Source organism: Gallus gallus, chromosome 2 (assembly GCF_016699485.2).
Source record: "Gallus gallus isolate bGalGal1 chromosome 2, bGalGal1.mat.broiler.GRCg7b, whole genome shotgun sequence".
Taxonomy (NCBI): domain Eukaryota; kingdom Metazoa; phylum Chordata; class Aves; order Galliformes; family Phasianidae; genus Gallus; species Gallus gallus.
Genome location: NC_052533.1, coordinates 55,760,120 through 55,776,547, shown reverse-complemented (window position 1 = coordinate 55,776,547; position 16,428 = coordinate 55,760,120). Strand labels below are relative to the sequence as shown.

The following is a 16,428-nucleotide window of genomic DNA, read 5'->3' as shown; positions in this document are numbered from 1 at the left end:
CTGAAGGCCTTCCCAGAACAGCCCTTTGAAGGGGATGCAGTGAGTTCACTCGCTTGCTCTCCTCAGTTACCCAAGTGAAGGGCCTGCAGAGGGCTTGCTCTGGGCTGCATGCACTAGGACTGTAAGTCTGCCTCGCTCCCGAGCGATACCTCCATGCTGCTGGAACCAGCCCGAGGAGATACATTACCTCCTTGTCACCACTTGCTGTAGTGGCTTTCTATACTAAGATAGCATTACCGGATGCCCCGCGGTAGAATAAAGAGGAGTCTGGTAACGAACGCCTTGAGACAGAGGTGGAAAGAAGCAGCTGTGTCTCCTCCAGACCCTCTGCAGACTGTTCAGTAGAGGAAACGTACGAGACGCACAGGAGGCATCGGTATCGCCGTTACCGGTGAGGCCGCGTGCGAAGAGCCAACAGCTCCCCCACCCGTCGCGGTACTGAGAGCAGCAGACACCTCCCAGCCGCGAGGCTCCGCCTGCAGAGGGCCGACCTCGGCTCAGCAGCGTCCCGCCCTTACTGCAGCCTCCGTCAGGGACACTGCCGGCCGGGGCCGCCGCGCCGCGAGGGGGCGCCAGGGCCGCAACCCGAGCCGCCGCCGATGACTCCACGGGCCGCGCTGAGCCGAGGCTGTCCGGGAGCATGTGGGGGGCCCGCGCGGCGGCGAGCGCGGCTCTGCCGTGGTGCCGTTCCCTGCGCAGCTCCGCTGCCCTGGGCGGTTCCAGGAACCTGCTAAAGAAGATGCTCCACAAAAAGAAGTACGTGCTGTGGCGGCTGGCGCGGTGAGGCAGTCCTGAGTTGGGCGGGTTTCCTCCGCGCGCTGCTCCTGGCTTGGGCGGGCTGCGAATGTAGGACCGTGGTAAAGGTGCCTCAGTGTACCAGGTGTCTTTGAGCCGTGCGGGAACGTTCGTGGTTTTATTCTCTTCCTCCACCCCTCCCTGCCTCTCCGATAAACTTGTGTGGATGGGCAGCATTGCTGACTGCATGTCACCCGAATGTGTAAACAATGTGTGGGACGCTGGGAGCTGGTGGGTATGGAACCAGCAGCTGGTAGGTGTTCTGTTGGTGTGTCTGTGGGTGGGTGGCATTCTAATGTCATGGGGAACCTGTTAGTTCTATGTTGCTGTAAGGTAACACTGTATGCCCTCCTTTTTTTCCAACAGGAAGAAGTTTTGGTATGTTAGCCCTACATTGGGATCTAAAATGGTAAGTAAATACTTAAAGTGCTACGTCCATCTGTGCCAGGAGGAACAGGCTTGTACTGCCACTATTATGCGTCACTTTGGAAAAAGTCTTTTTCAGTGGAGAAAGAGCAGAATGTAATAAGTGAACACTAGCACTCCAGTTATGTTATGATGTGCTAGTAGTGCTGTAAAAGAGAAGCTATTTCTCTCATCTGTTGACCATTTCCTCCTTTATGGCATTCTCTTATCTGCATCAGCACCAGTGCTTTCCTGCATGCTCTTGAGCCTGTATCAAAGAACTGGTTTGGATTAAAATTTTTGTATATTTACCCTAGTTTTAATCCAGATCATATCCCAGCAAGGTTCTCAGCAAGGTTGGGATTCATATTATCTGTGCCCAGCACAAAGGGGAAAAGTTACAAGAGAGACTTCAACAGGAAGGTAACAATTTCCTGTGTAAGTGGCACTGTTGCTTTATGGCAGCAGAAATAGCCATGAAATAATGGCCAACAGGAGAAGGTTACTTTTAGATCAAGTGCAGTGTTCCGCTCTGCTCCTATAAGAGGAGTGGCAGTATGCAGAATAGATATTCTGTGAATCCTTTGGAAAAAGTATCCATAATGTGGTTGCCTGTGTTTGCAAGGAACTAGATTTTATGATCCAAGAGATTTTCTCCTGCCCAGTTTTCCTATACTGAAAATAGTGTTCATGCTACAAGAATCAGTGGTTGGAACTGCTTTGAATTCTTATCAAATGGAGACAAATTCATATCAGCAGTCTGGAGATTGTATTACCAGTCACAGCATGATAGTTCTCTGACTTTGTTGCCTTTATTTTAATTATATGCTGGAATTTATTCTAGTTATAGTGGTGTTCATAGTTCTGTGTGGATAAACTACATTGCAAAATATAAATATGTGAGACCTGTATAGAAAGTTTTTATGTTTGCTTTTCAAGCAAGCAATGTTTTTCACTTATATTACTAGCTATATTTTAGAAAGCTGATTTGAGTTGTGTAACTTGCTACAAAATAATAAAATGGGGTTTTTTTTTTGCAGTACGTGAAGATCAAAATTATGAGCAGAAATATTCTTTACTGGAACACCTGGTACATAAGAAATACAAAGCTTGGCAGCTGCAGCTATGACATTCTAAAATTATATTTTAGTAGAGCACACAAAACTGTATATAATTTCCAAACATTAGTTTGTGCTAACTGTTTTGTTGTTGGTTTTTTTTTTTTTTTTAAGATATATGAGCCTACCAAGTTGGCTGCTACAAAGAAAGCTGATCAGACAAAAACTAGAAAAGAAGATACCATACGCTGCAAAGTCTTGAATGGCCTTATTCATAAAGCTGTGACAGAGATGATGAGTAGCTGTGAAATTAATAAAGAGGTTTATGACCTCAAGTTGGAAATCTGCAAGGCAAGTAAAAAAGCTACAGCTTTTCTTGAGGTGTTCTGTTTACAATTTGAGGCTGGTAAAAGGTCTGTCAAAGGAAATCCTTGGATGTTGTAGTGTGTGCATCAGTTCTGCAGTGTTGCTGCTGATGTGGCATGGCAGAGCAAGATGAGCCTTGGTTTACCTCACGTGCTAGGAGAACTTTGGCACTGCTGCACTTGGTTTAGTAGACTTTTGCCAGTATAACACTAATGCCACTTAGGCCAGCTAAATAATGATGTTTCTGGTGTGATTTTTTTTTTCCCTGTTAGTTGGCCATGTAATATCCGTATTGGTCTTTTAGAAGGAGGAACCTGATTTTACCACTATAAATTTGTCTTTCCCAGAGTCTTTTTCTTTGTGCAGCTGTGCAAGAGCTAAAACCTCACTGTGTCCCTTACCAGCTTCATTTTGCTGGCACAAAAGTTACATGCAACATGAGATTAGATATATAAAAAAATAAATAAATACAAGCATTAAGAAAGTGTCACTGGCAAACAAGGTTTCAGAAGGAATTGAAATTTGTACCTAATTGTAGCTAGTTCTGTCACAATTCATAGGTTTGAAATGAATTTTGCCTCCAGACAAGGGATTAAAATTACGTGGGTGAAGTAATTTTTTTGTCGGTATGTGTAATGTCCTACATACAGTATTTTGCTCTGTAGGGCTTTGGGGTTTGCTTGCCTAACCCTGATGGCGCACAGAAATACTGGCTGTTGTAGGCAAGCTGTAGTGCTTTCAGGAGACATTGCTATAGACAAAACAATTTATTTTACTTAATAGGGAGGGAAATAAATAGCTTTTTTCAAAACATAGTGCAAATTTTATTGAAACAGCACAGTGTTTATTGTTTGTGATGCACTAAGATGTGGCTGAGACTTGATTTACTCTTAAGCTAATTCTGATCTGGTATTGTTACTTCTGTTATATGTGGCGACTCGGACTGAGGTCTCGTCACGAGATGCTAGTACACAGGTCACTGGCTGTGTTGACAGCTGAAGCCTGGCCTTTGCAGTGCCAGACGATGGAGGCCGCACTTGCATAAGATGTGACCAACTGAATGACTTACTCAGCCTTGTGATTGACCTGAAGGAGGAGGTAGAGAGGCTGAGGACCATAAAGGACTGTGAGAGGGAGATTGACTGGTGGTGCCAGTCCCTATCAGCCCCGAGATCTTGGCACACAGCTGAGGTTCTGCATGGAGCATGTCAACCCCTGCCGCCTTGCAAACAGGTGGTAGAAGGGAACCGGCCGGCAGATGATGCTGCAGTGAGCTCCCTGTCCTCTCCTCCCCCTAGTAGCAATTTGAGAGAGGAGGAGGAGTGGAAACAGATACTGGCTCGGTGAGGTGGGCATCCCCCATCCCGACCATCCTCGGCTCCCCAGGTGCCTCTGCACAATAGGTTTGAGGCCCTGGAACGTGAGGGAGGGGTGAGTGAGACTGTGGAGGGAGGTCCACCCGTGAGGTTGCCTTGGGTGAAGCAGTCGACCCCATGCCTCACGACTGCCTCCACCCGGAAGGACAGAAGGGTAGTTGTCATAGGTGGCTCCTTCCTGCGAGGGACGGAAAGCCCTATATGTTGGCCTGACCCTATCCGTAGGGAGGTGTGCTGCCTCCCTGGGGCACGGGTCAGGGACATTTCAAGGAAACTTCCTGGACTGATTTGCCCTTCTGACTATTACCCCTTATTGATAATTCAGGCTTACAGAGATGAAATTGCTGAGAAAAGCCTGAGGTCTATCAAGAAAGACTTCAGGGGACTGGGGCGCGTAGTTGATTTGGCATTGTTGATGGGTAGTTGATGAGGTGCAGGTGGTTTTCTCTTCTATACCTTCAGTGGCAAGACAGGGTACTGAGAGGATCCAAAAAACTCACCTCATAAATAAATGGCTCAGAAGTTGGTGCAAACACAGGAATTTTGGTTTTTTGACCACGGGGCAATTTACTCAGCACCTGGCATGATGGCTGCAGAAGGAAGTACCCTGTCTCTGAGGGGTAAGAGGATCTTGGCTGAGGAACTAGCAGGACTCATTGAAAGATCTTTAAACTAGGTATGAAGGGGGAAGGGGACAAAACAAGGGCCACTGAGGTTGAGTGGGTCATTAGAGGGCTCGTACCAAACTCCATGGGCAAAGATGGTGGAGTACAAAGGAATGGAGTAGGGCAGGGGAATGCTGGGAATGCCACTGTTCTAGGGGATCCTAGATCCCCTACAAAGGCGGTGAGAGGGAAAGCCCAGCTGAAGTGCCTTTATACCAATGCACGCAGCCTGAGTAATAAACAGGACGAGTTGGAAACTGCAATGCACTTGTAAAGTTATGACCTTGTTGCTATCACAGAAACATGGTGGGATGACTCCCACAACTGGAATACTACCATTGATGGGTATTGGCTCTTTAGAAGGAATAGGTGAGGTAGGAAGGATGGGGGAGTTGCCCTCTATGTCAAAGAGTGGATAGACTGTGAGGAGCTCCCTCTGAGAAACAGTCAGGAACAGGTCGAGAGCCTGTGGGTTAGAATTAGGAATGGGACTAATAAAGGTCAGCTGGTGATAGGGGTATACTACAGGCCACCTGATCAAGGGGAGGCTGTTGACGAGGCTTTCTTGCTCCAGATGCGGGAGGCATTGTGCTCACAGGCCCTCGTCCTGATGGGGGACTTCAACCATCCGGACATCTGTTGGAAAGACCACACAGCGAGCTGCAAGAGGTCCAGAAGGCTCGTGGAATCCATTGATGACAACTTTCTGGTCCAGGTAGCGGACAGACCAACCAGAGGTGAAGCGTTGCTGGACCTGCTGCTCACCAATGCGGAAGAGATCATCAAAGGCGTCAACGTTGGAGGCAGTCTGGGCTGCAGCAACCATGCCCTGGTTGAGTTCGTGATCTCAAGGGATGTGGGCCTGGCAAAGGGTGGGGTCAGGACCCTGAACTTTGGAAGAGCGAACTTTAAGCTGTTCAATGGATTGTTAGCTGAGATCCCCTGGGATGCTGTCCCTAAAGATAAAGATGTTGAGGAGAGCTGGCTACTCTTCAAGGATGCCCTCCTGAAAGCACAAGAGGTCTCCATCTCTCTGAATAAGAAAGTGGGTAGATGAGATAGGAAACCGGAATGGCTTGGCAAGGACCTGCTGGGCACACTGAGGGCGAAGAAAGGTGCGTACAAGCTCTGGAAACAAGGGAGTGTCACCTGGGAAGAGTATAGGGATGCTGTCCGGACTTGCAGATGTAGGATCAGGAAAGCCAAGGTGCAGGTAGAACTGATCTTGGCGAGGACATAGAAGACATTCTACAGGTACATTGGCCAGAAGAGACAGGCCAAAACGGGTGTACCTTCTTTAGTAAATTTAAAAGGAGAACTGGCTTCAATGGACAAAGAGAAACCTGAGGTACTGAATGAGTTCTTTGCCTCGGTCTTCACTGGTGGCCAGGATTCTAATATTTCTCATGTCCCTGAGCCTTGCACCCCCAAGCCTCCAGGTGGGGACCAGGGGGGTAAATCCCCCCCCACTGTAAGGGCAGAGCAAGTCCGAGACCGCCTCATGAGACTGGATGAGTACAAGTCTTTGGGGCCGGATGGTGTGCATCCCAGGGTTCTGAAGGAGCTGGCTGAGGTGGTTGCTGAGCCACTCTCCATCATATTTGAGAAGTCATGGCTGTCAGGCAAGGTCCCAGATGACTGGAGGAAGGGTTACGTCACTCCCATTTACAGGAAAGGGAGCAAGGAGGACCTGGGGAACTACAGGCCGGTGAGTCTCACCTCTGTGGCTAGGAAGATCATGGAACAGATCCTCCTGGATGACATGCTCAATCACATGAGGATTGAGCGTGTGATCCGAGACAGCCAGCATGGCTTCACCAGGGGAAGGTCATGCTTAACCAATCTTGTGGCCTTCTGTGATGGAGTGACGGCGTTAGTGGATGAGGGGAAGGCGACCGATGTCATTTACCTGGACTTGTGTGAAGCCTTTGACATGGTACCCCACCACATCCTTATCTCCAAATTGGAGGGATGTGGATTTGATGGGTGGACCACTCGTTGGATAAGAAATTGGTTGAAAGGCCACAGACAGAGGGTGGTGATCAATGGTTCTGTGTCCAGGCGGAGGCTGGTAACAAGTGGAGTCCCCCAGGGGTCTGTCTTGGGACCAGTGCTCTTTAACATCTTTACCAATGACATTGACGATGGAATCAAGTGCACCCTCAGCAAATTTGCTGATGACACCAAGCTGAGTGGTGCGGTTGACACGGAGGAAGGAAGGGATGCCATTCAGAGGGACCTTGACAGACTTGAAAGGTGGGCCCGGATGAACCTGATGAGGTTCAACATGGCAAAGTGCTGGGTTTTGCACTTGGGCTGGAGGAACCCCAGGCATCTATACAGACTGGAAGGAGCAGTCCTTGAGAGCAACTCTGCAGAGAAGGACCTGGGGGTCCTGATGGATGACAAACTTAACATGAGCCAGCAGTGTGCTCTTGCAGCTTGGAAAGCAAATGGTATCCTGGGCTCCATCAGAAGAGGGGGGGCCAGCAGGGAGTGGGAGGTGATTGCCCCTCTCTACTCTGGTCTTGTGAGGCCCCATCTGGAGTACTCTGTCCAGGTATGGAGCCCCCAGTACAAGAAAGACAGAGAGCTGTTGGAGAGGGTCAAGAGGAGGGCCACAAAGATGATCAGGGGGCTGGATCACCTCCCCTACAAGGACAGGCTGAGGGAGCTGGGCTTATTCAGCCTGGAGAAGAGAAGGCTGCGGGGTGACCTCTTTGCAGCCTTTCAGTACCTGAAGGGAGCCTATAAACAGGAAGGGAGTAAACTCTTTGGAAGGTTAGATAACAGCAGGACAAGGGGGAATGGTTTTGAGTTGAAAGAGGGAAGATTTAGGTTAGGGGGAAGTTCGTTACCAGGAGAGTGGTGAGGTGCTGGAATGGGCTGCCCAGAGAGGTTGTGGATGCCTCGTCCCTGGAGGTGTTCAAGGCTGGGTTGGATGGGGCCCTGGGCAACCTGGTCTAGTAAATGGAGAGGTTGGTGGCCCTGCCTGGCAGGGGGGTTGGAGATTCATGATCCTTGAGGTCCCTTCCAACCCAGGCCATTCTGTGATTCTGTTATCAAAATAAACCCTTTTGAAGGCTTTCTGCTGTCCATCAGAACTTGTATTTTTCCAGTATCAAAAGTGAAATTTACATACTTCGGGCTTGAAACATCAAAGTTTTTATTCACTCCATAACATTACTCATGTAATGACCAAAGAATGTCTTGTGTTAGATTGGTCTGTTCATGTTAGACTCAATTTGGGAACTGGACAGCCCATTCTGTCCTAGGAAAGAGAAGCACTGTTAACTTATTGACAGCAGACTTGACTGTGATGCGGTTTTCATTCCTGGCAATGAACTCTGAGTTGGCTTTTCCTGCTGATTGTATGTTTCAAGAATTGATTTCTAGACTAGATGACCTCTGAACTGCGCCATCCAATGGGGTGTTCATGCTACCTTCTTCCTCAACTTCTTCATTTGATTGAGCTGGATAGGTTATTAGAAGTTTGCTGAGTGTATTGTCATAGTGAGAACATTTGGTAACTAAATGTGGCTAAATGTGACGAATGGTAGTTATGTAAATCTTTCACAGTTGAATTAATTATTCAAAAATGTATATTTCAGGAGGATTGTAGCCTGTCTCACAGAATCACAGAATTATAGGACTTTAGCCTCTGCATATCAAGCCTTTTAAATTGCATGTGTAACAGCTATGAAGATTATGTTAGTGAGCTAGAGGTTCAAACACTAGAGGTTCCCACTAAAGGTTTCTATCACATGATGTGGAGGGCATTCTTTTTTCTGTCAGTGTCAGAACCAAGCTCTTGATGACAACAAACCAGGCTATGTCACAAGTCCTTCTTTAGCAGAAACTTACATTTTCAATAACTGTATTCCAAAACAACACAGAATAAATTGCTGTTCTGGGCTAGTTGTGATGATAGTACCCTCGTACTGACTAATTGCACTGTCAGTAACACACAGGTGATGACAGGCTTCTCCTTTGTGTAATTTCAATTGCAGGGGAGACTAGACAGTAACTTGCAGAAATACAAAAGCTCCTTTGGATACCAAATATAGATCTTAATTGATGCTATCTGTAAAGACACCGTATGTTTTTGGTTTTTAAGAGTAAGAATGGAAGAGAAGATTCTCTTAAACATTCAGTGATCCAAACTAAATACTTAAATTTTATTTGTAAATTAGAGACTTGGTTGTATGTGAAGTGTGTATGTGAATATATGGATATGAAATTTTAAACAGACATTTGTCTTTCTGCAGGTGTCCCTGGCATCAAACTTTTCAGCATGTCGTGTGTACTGGAATCCTGCTTCTACTAGCATCAGTGATAATTACGTTGAAGGGGTACTGCGGAAAAGTGCTCCACGTATACGGTATTGCTATTTGATGAACAGTTAGACTGCTTCATAAATTCTTTGCCATGTATTAGTAGCATTCCTTAAATATTTCTAACAGTCTAAATCTGACCTGTTTGGGTGTTGTAGCGTTTTAGATATTTGGAGACAGAGCATCTCCTGTGATGAGCCTCACAGGGATGGGCATCTGTGTCAGACGAGATGTGAATTCTCCCACTGAAGCACAGCTAGCTTTACATGGTTTCTGTGCTTTCAAAGGTTTGGACTGGGCTGAGCAGAAGAAAAGAGGAGTTTGATTAAAGCATCACTTCATTGTCCCCAGTGATGGTGGCCTCGACATACTGTGCATGACAGTGGGCCGGAATATGATGCTGCACAAAAGGATTGGCAGTTACAAGTATCTCATTAGAGGTTCATTGGGCAAATCTGATCACTAGAGACACTTTGGACATCTTGAAGAGGTGACTGATCTTATGAAAATTCTTCACAAGAATTGCCTGTGCATATAGGATGCAAACCTAATATTATTTCTACCCTCCTAGAAGATTTCTAAATCTTCTAGTAAGATTTGCAACTAATAGTTTCTGCGTGTTATACATTCTGAGTTGGGATTCTGCACTGATGTAAGTTAGTGCCTTAGCAGTAACTAGAATGGATATTTGTCAGACTGTAAGTTTTGCAAACAAAATCCTTAAATTTGTAGTATTAATGAAATTAATGCATTTTATCTTTCCTCAAGGCGCTGTACTTTTATTCACACTACTTGATATTGCATTTTTTGCCAGGTATCTTCTAATGAGTCAGCAAATTCTGGGAAATGTACCCCCAGTAGTATTTGTAAAAGACAAAGAAGCTGCAGCTGTAAAAGAGGTAATTGTAGTCTTGACTCAATGTACAAATACTATGATATGCAAATATATATGAATACTGAGAGAGCTGATTGTTCAGTAGATAAACATTGATTGCTCCATAAAAAATCAGCTATACCTGTACCCTTACCTCTTCATCTTCCAGAGCATTTTAGAAAATAATCTTTAGTAAGATTAATGCTTATATACAGTGTAGAAGTACCTTTGTAGCTTTGCCCTGTTAACTTTTTTTGAGGCTACTGTTAAAATTTCTGAAGTGAAATATTCAGAGATGCTTGTGAGAAATAATAAGGCTAATAAGTAAGCCCTAAAATATGACATTATGCTCTTAGGGAATATATGGTAGCCATTTGTCTAGCATACACAATTATGTATGAAATGAATTCTGAGAAACTGTGTTCCACACTTTAAATATTTAATGTGTTTTTAAAATGCTAGTGAATCTAATCAGTGGTTTTATTTATTTCTTTATTTTAAAGCCTAACATTTTCACAATTGTGAATTATTAAAATTTGTCTCCAGAACTGCACATCTTTGCACCTTGCATACTCCTCCCCTCCCCCCCCCCAACTTTTTAAGTTATCTTTAATATTCTGTGTTTTCTATCATGATGTGGAAATATTTTTAGAATGATGTTACCTGGGAATTTGCCGTTGTTAAGACTAGAGGGTGAAATTTCTAAAACAGAAAGGTGGCACCAATGAGTGAATTTTCATGCAAAATTGCATCCCCAAGCTGTTGATGTGAATTTAGAGAACATTAGCTGAAGAGGGCGTGTTCATATTTCTGTGCCTTAAATTGCCTTATTCTTAGATGTGCTACTGTTGTGACCATTGTGTGTTATTTGTTAGTCATTTATGGGCTCATGTGGTACATATGAGCAGAACTAGAAGAGAGGACATCATCATACTTTCTAGAAATTCAGTAGATGGCTAGAACTTTTTCTAGTGAAAATAGTTAGATTTAAGTAATCCACAGATTCAAATAACAGGACTTGAAATAACGTAGCTGAAAATGATTAAGTATTGTAAGACAGAAGTGCCATCCTAATTACCTCCCATTAAAAAGACAAAACCATGAATTAGAAGGGATGTAGGCAACACTAAGCTGATGTAGTTGATAGGACAAGAGGAAGGGATGCCATCCAAAGGGTCCAGGACAGGCTTGAAAAGTGGGCCCATGTGAACCTCATGAGGTTCAACGAGGGCAAGATGTTGCACTCCTGGATATGTGTACACAGTGGGAGAAGAACTCCTTGAGAATGGTCCTGCAGAGAAGGACTTGGGGTTCTGGTAGATGAAAAGCTTGATATGAGCCAGCAGTGCATGCTTGAAACCTGGAAGGCCAACTGTATCCTGGGCTTCATCAAAGGAGGAGTGGCCAGCAGGGAGAAGGAGGTGTTTGTTTCCCTCTACTCTTCCCTTGTGAGGCCTCATCTGCAGTATTGCATCCAGGTCTGGGGCCTTCAGCAAAAGAAAGATGTGGAGCTGCTGGAGAAGATCCAGAGGAGGCAATGAAGATGATTGGAGAGCTGGGGCACCACTCCTATGAAGACAGGCTGAGGAAGCTGGGGTTATTCAGCCTGGGGAAGAGAAAGCTCCAAGTAGATGGCGTTGTGGCCCTCTGTTCTTAAGGGGAGCTTATAAACAGGAGGGAGGCCAACTTTTCATGCAATCTGATAGCGACAGCATGAGAAGGAACATTTTTAGTCTAAAAGAGGAGAGATTTAGATGAGATATTAGGAAGAAATTCTTTACTCGGAGGATAGTGAGAACTGGTTGCCCAGAGAAGTTGTGAATGGCCCATCCTGGAGCTGTTCAAGGCTGGATTGGATGGATCCCTGGGCAACCTGATGTAGTGGATGCTAACTCTTCCTGTGTTGGGGTTTGGAACCAGATGATCTTTAAGGTTCCTTCCAACCCAAGTCATTCTATGATTCTGTGTTTCTATGATAAATAAAAGTAGAAATAAAAACATCAAATGAGATAAACTGTATCTAATGGGGAAAACTTTATAAGCACTAGATATACTAGATTTTTAGCATTTACTAGTTAGATGTTAAAAGGGAACTAGGAAATTGCATTTAACAGACAAAATCTTGCAGAAAGCAAAAAAAAAGTCCTAGTGTAAAAATGTTATGAAAAAGGATTTTGAAAGGTGAAGTAAGACCAAATGAAAATAATTATGCCTGTCACACAATCCCTAACCAACTGTTCAGAATATACCTAAGGCAAAAAAAAAAAAAAAAAAAAAAAAAAAAAATTGTGAGAATAGCAATCCATGGCTCAGTTACAGTATTTGGAACAAACTTTCTAGGCAAGAAGAACAGCAGTTCCTGGCATTTCTGTAAACTAAAATATTCATAATATCAGATGTGACCTAAATTCATCTCACAGACAGTAAAGAATTACACTCTAACATATATTTCACAGTATTGAAACGGCAGTTTTGGAATGTAGAAAAAATATATAGAGAATATTTGATATTTGTCGTTAAGGTATGGACTAAATATATTCTTTACAAGGCCTTTAATACCTATTGTCTTATGTATTTACAGATTGAGGAATTATTGGCTGTTGCTGATTTTGGACCTCAAGAAGAAGAAATATCTCAAAATGATTCCAGGTGGGCTTTTTGAATCAAAATAATACAAATGTCTGTTTTCATCTCTGTTGGCCAGCTTAAGTTGGAGATAATTTTATGTGACAGAAAGTATATTTTATATTTGTAACTAAAATTGTTGTCTCAGAGCAGCAAGGTATAAAAAGTAGAAAAAGACCATACTCTATGGAGGCCCTTACCAATTAGGAGCCCTTTTATAAACAAACCTACAGAATAACCTGGGACAAAAAACCAAATAATTATCCAAGAAGTTAAATGTAGCGTTTTAATTTGTGGTTTAAGCTTTCTTTGCAAATGTCACAGCGATGTATTAAAACAGAGGGAAAATATTTCTTATTATATATGCTCTGATTTACTTTCATGTTTAAGTGCAGACATTTTTATAGGCTATTTTGTCTTTAGTTCTTGTGCACAGGTATCTTCCTGCAGTTTTACAGATATAGAAACAGAAAGTTTTTTTTTTTTTTTTAAATACAAGTGGACCTCTGTTAAGCTGTGGAAAATGACTGAATTGCAATTTGTAATGCTGTAGTGTGTATGCTTTTAGAGGCAGCTAACCTATAAGGTGATAACAGAATGTGGTCTTCAAAATCTGCTATGTTTGGCATCTAAAATTAGAGCAACATAAAAATGAGACTTGGTAACCCAGTACTTATTCTGGTGTTAGTACCTTTTATGAGAGAAATAATTTTGGAACATGGAATTCAAGACTCAGTATGTTTGCAATAATTAATTTTTTTTAAGTGTTTCATAGCAGTAATATTTGTTTCTTGTCGATAATCTTAGCATGACTATAAAAGCCTTACATTTGTCAGTATAAATACGCTTACCCTCCATTTTGCGACTTTTACACTGGTAGAAGTTTGGATTGTTATGCTTGTACATAAGTAGAGTTTACTGATAAATCTCTCTGAATTAACTAAATGTTACTTACTTTAGCATTATTTTATAGCTCTTGAGGTGTAATGTTGAACAATCTGTTAGGTCATGTGGGCATTCTCAAAACCAAAAGCCTCCACTTGTGTAGTCTGTCAGTGGGAATGACTTTTTATTCTTCTTTGTGTCACAAGGCTGTGCATTATTTGCAAATCAGAAATTTCTTAGGGGAAAAATCACTTTTGTGATACTTTCTCATAGGGCACCTAACAGCTTGCTCTATTTTTGTCTCGTGGAAATACTTCAAGTCTAGTTCAATTAATATTTCTGAGCACAGGCTGCTACTTTTCACTTCTTGGAAGACCTAGGAGTTGTCTGACTTCCTCCCAGGTCCACTGCTCATTCTGTTGCTTTTTTTTTTTTTTTAATAGAAACTGGCAGTTTTGTCTGGAATCTAGTTGCTTTATTTACTTCCCCCACTTAAGGCCTGTTGAAATGCTGACAAGCTTATATATAGCCAATCCTCAGACACATGGTCCAGTGATATCTCCCAGTTTATGTATCGCTTATTCATGTTGTCCCAATTAGTATTGCTCTTTATATAATACACAGGGGAGGAAAAATGACAACTTTTTTTTTTTTACCTTTTCACAGTGAATCACTCTCTTCAGCAACTCAATCTTCAGATTCGCCTATCCGGTCTAATCTTTTTGGTATTGATCATGATCTTCTGAATAAGCAGATAATGGAATACAAGAAACTGAAGCTGTCAAGAATTACAGAAAGTGTTCCGTGGACACAAAGCCAGAGGCAGCAGCTGTCTAAGATTCAAAAGAAAATGAAAAAGAAAAAAACAAAGAATACCCCTGATGATGACATTACACCACAGAAATACTTACTGGACAGATATGAAGCTGATTACTTCAGTGATAACACTGAATCAATCTCAGACTATGAGCTGGAGGATGAATTACAGGAGGTAGACGAACTAGAGGCAAATGATGGCAAAACTCAAAGTCAGCCTACCATTAAACTGAAATGAGGTGGAAGAAGTTGCTCCCTTTAACACTGAGAATGCCAATGGCACATAAAAGACTGTCACAGCTACTGAAAGATCAGTTTTCTACCTCCTGTTTACCACTGTCTCTTTCAAACTTGCAGGTCTGCCACCCATGGTGTACTACTGTGTTGTATATTAGAAAAATGAAAATGCTGTTTGTAACAAACTGCTAAGCAGCTTTAAAGCAGCTGTAGTTGGAAGAATCTCAGCTGGAGAGCAGTTTTCTAATAACAAAACATAGTGCAGCAGTGTGAGCTAAATCTTCTTGCAGTTTTGTTATTTCCAATAAAATTATTGTTTCTATGCTGAAATGTTTTTTCAAAATAATCTGGATAAAAATAATCACAAAGTGATGCTCTCTGTTATTCTAGGGTCAGAAAGGAGGAAGAAAATGAAATAATGATGGTAGTGTTCAAAGAACAGTGTTTAGCATGTGAAGACCAGAGCAGGATGCTCTCTAGAGCTAATCTAATGGACAGACATGTTCCACAAGAAGGTGAACCTGACTGAGGTTATGGCTAATAAAGATACAACCCTGAAAGAAAATATATTTATGTTAGTATTCAAAAGTTTACAGTTGTGCAAGGAGAATTTTAACCAGAAAATAATGGAGAATTCATCTGTTGTGAAGAATTGGGCAAAGCATTGTCCATGGCTAAAAAAATGTACTGCAATCTTGAAGGTGGGGAAAAAAAAAAAAAGCAGAAAGAAAGAGTGCCCCAGTAAGATTTGGAAATGGATAAAACTATAAGAAGTGAATATAAAATTCTCTGGCTAAAAGCAATTACAAAATAGTGGCGCAAGTATATAAAGACAAAATGGTTGAAGCTTCAAAATAAGTTAGAACTAACAAGGTAGTAAAAAAGAATTCTACCAGAAATAAGAAATGTTTAATTCTATTAGTTAATGGGGAAGTAAAGAAAGAGTGCAGAGAAGGCTGTGCTGCAGTATGTTACTTATAAGCTCCTTTTGAGCAGTCAAAGTCTAGAGCCTTCTCTTCTTCAGCCTGAACTAGCCCAGCTCCCTCAGCCTTTTTTCATAGGAGACATGCTCCAGCCCTTTTGGTGGCCTCCTCTGGACCCAGTCCAACAGTTCTACATGTTTTGGTACTTGCTAATGAATTAGTTTTTATATTGGTACTTAATTTGGTACTTGTTAAGTGAATCCACTTAAGTCTTCTAGTTTCTGCTGTATAAAATGAAGGTATGTCTCGACTGCCCAATAAAGTAAAACATACAACCTGTGTATTAGCCTTTTGAATGAATGAAGAGAACAGGGTTGATCTGTTGCTTTTTTTAGTTTGGATCTATAATAAAGGTTTGCAGTCCATAGGTTAGATTTGGTATAATCAACAACCAAACCCATGCTCGCTCTCAACCCTAGTAACCTCACTCCCTGATTAAGCAAGTGGGGCTGTTGACCTCTTCATTCCACTGCTGATGTCATAGAAGGCACATTTCATTCAAACTTGGTGATAAGGAAAATGAGGCAAAAGCAACCAGATTTAGAAGAGATGAGAAACATAAAATGACGAGGCAAGTCATGTGATAGGACAGACTGGAAGGAGGAAGCAGCCCATGGGAAATGAGCCTGTCTTTTCCAGATAGACATAGACAGGGTTGAGCAGTGGGCCCAGGAGAACTTCTTGAAGTACTAAAGAGCATGGTTTAGTGGGCAATACTGTTGGTAGGTTGATGATTGGACTAGATTATTTTAGAGGTCTTTTCCAACAATGATTCCATGGTTCTGTGTTACTTGCAGTCACAATCCTCCAAAACACCCAAGCATGCTTGTTCAGCATGTCCCACATAGTTACTGCTCTGCTTTTAAAACTACTGAACTGAGGCCAAGATGCAGCGCATTGGTAGTGTTATCTGAGGCTCACAGAACTGACCCTTTCTGTAAAAAATAAGGTAAGAGTGGAAAGGCAGTACTAAAAGTGATGAATTTGAATAGACAAATTAAGAAGGAAA

General features: G+C 42.7%; 1 protein-coding gene across 3 annotated transcripts; it reads left to right on the top strand.

Moving 5' to 3' along the window:
- Positions 1-587: 587 nt before the first annotated feature.
- On the top strand, positions 588-15,698 carry RBFA (ribosome binding factor A (putative)). 3 transcript variants are annotated; one of them, NM_001012861.2, is made up of 7 exons: positions 588-756; positions 1,162-1,204; positions 2,433-2,609; positions 8,934-9,046; positions 9,814-9,898; positions 12,455-12,522; positions 14,050-15,698. In NM_001012861.2, the coding sequence occupies exons 1-7, from the start codon at positions 641-643 to the stop codon at positions 14,435-14,437; spliced, it is 990 nt and encodes a 329-aa protein (NP_001012879.2). In that variant the 5' UTR covers positions 588-640; the 3' UTR covers positions 14,438-15,698. The 3 variants fall into 3 exon arrangements, with proteins under 3 accessions (NP_001012879.2, XP_015131342.1, XP_015131343.1); XM_015275856.4 differs by having other exon boundaries at positions 588-780; XM_015275857.4 differs by having other exon boundaries at positions 602-1,048.
- The last annotated feature ends 730 nt before the right edge of the window (positions 15,699-16,428 follow it).

Bases quoted from the DNA above. Each gene is read 5' to 3' on its own strand.
- RBFA (XM_015275856.4), top strand. From the start codon at position 641: ATGTGGGGGGCCCGCGCGGCGGCGAGCGCGGCTCTGCCGTGGTGCCGT. The intron at 9,047-9,813 runs GTATTGCTATTT...ATTTTTTGCCAG, and splicing joins AAAAGTGCTCCACGTATACG to GTATCTTCTAATGAGTCAGC. The intron at 9,899-12,454 runs GTAATTGTAGTC...ATGTATTTACAG, and splicing joins AAGCTGCAGCTGTAAAAGAG to ATTGAGGAATTATTGGCTGT.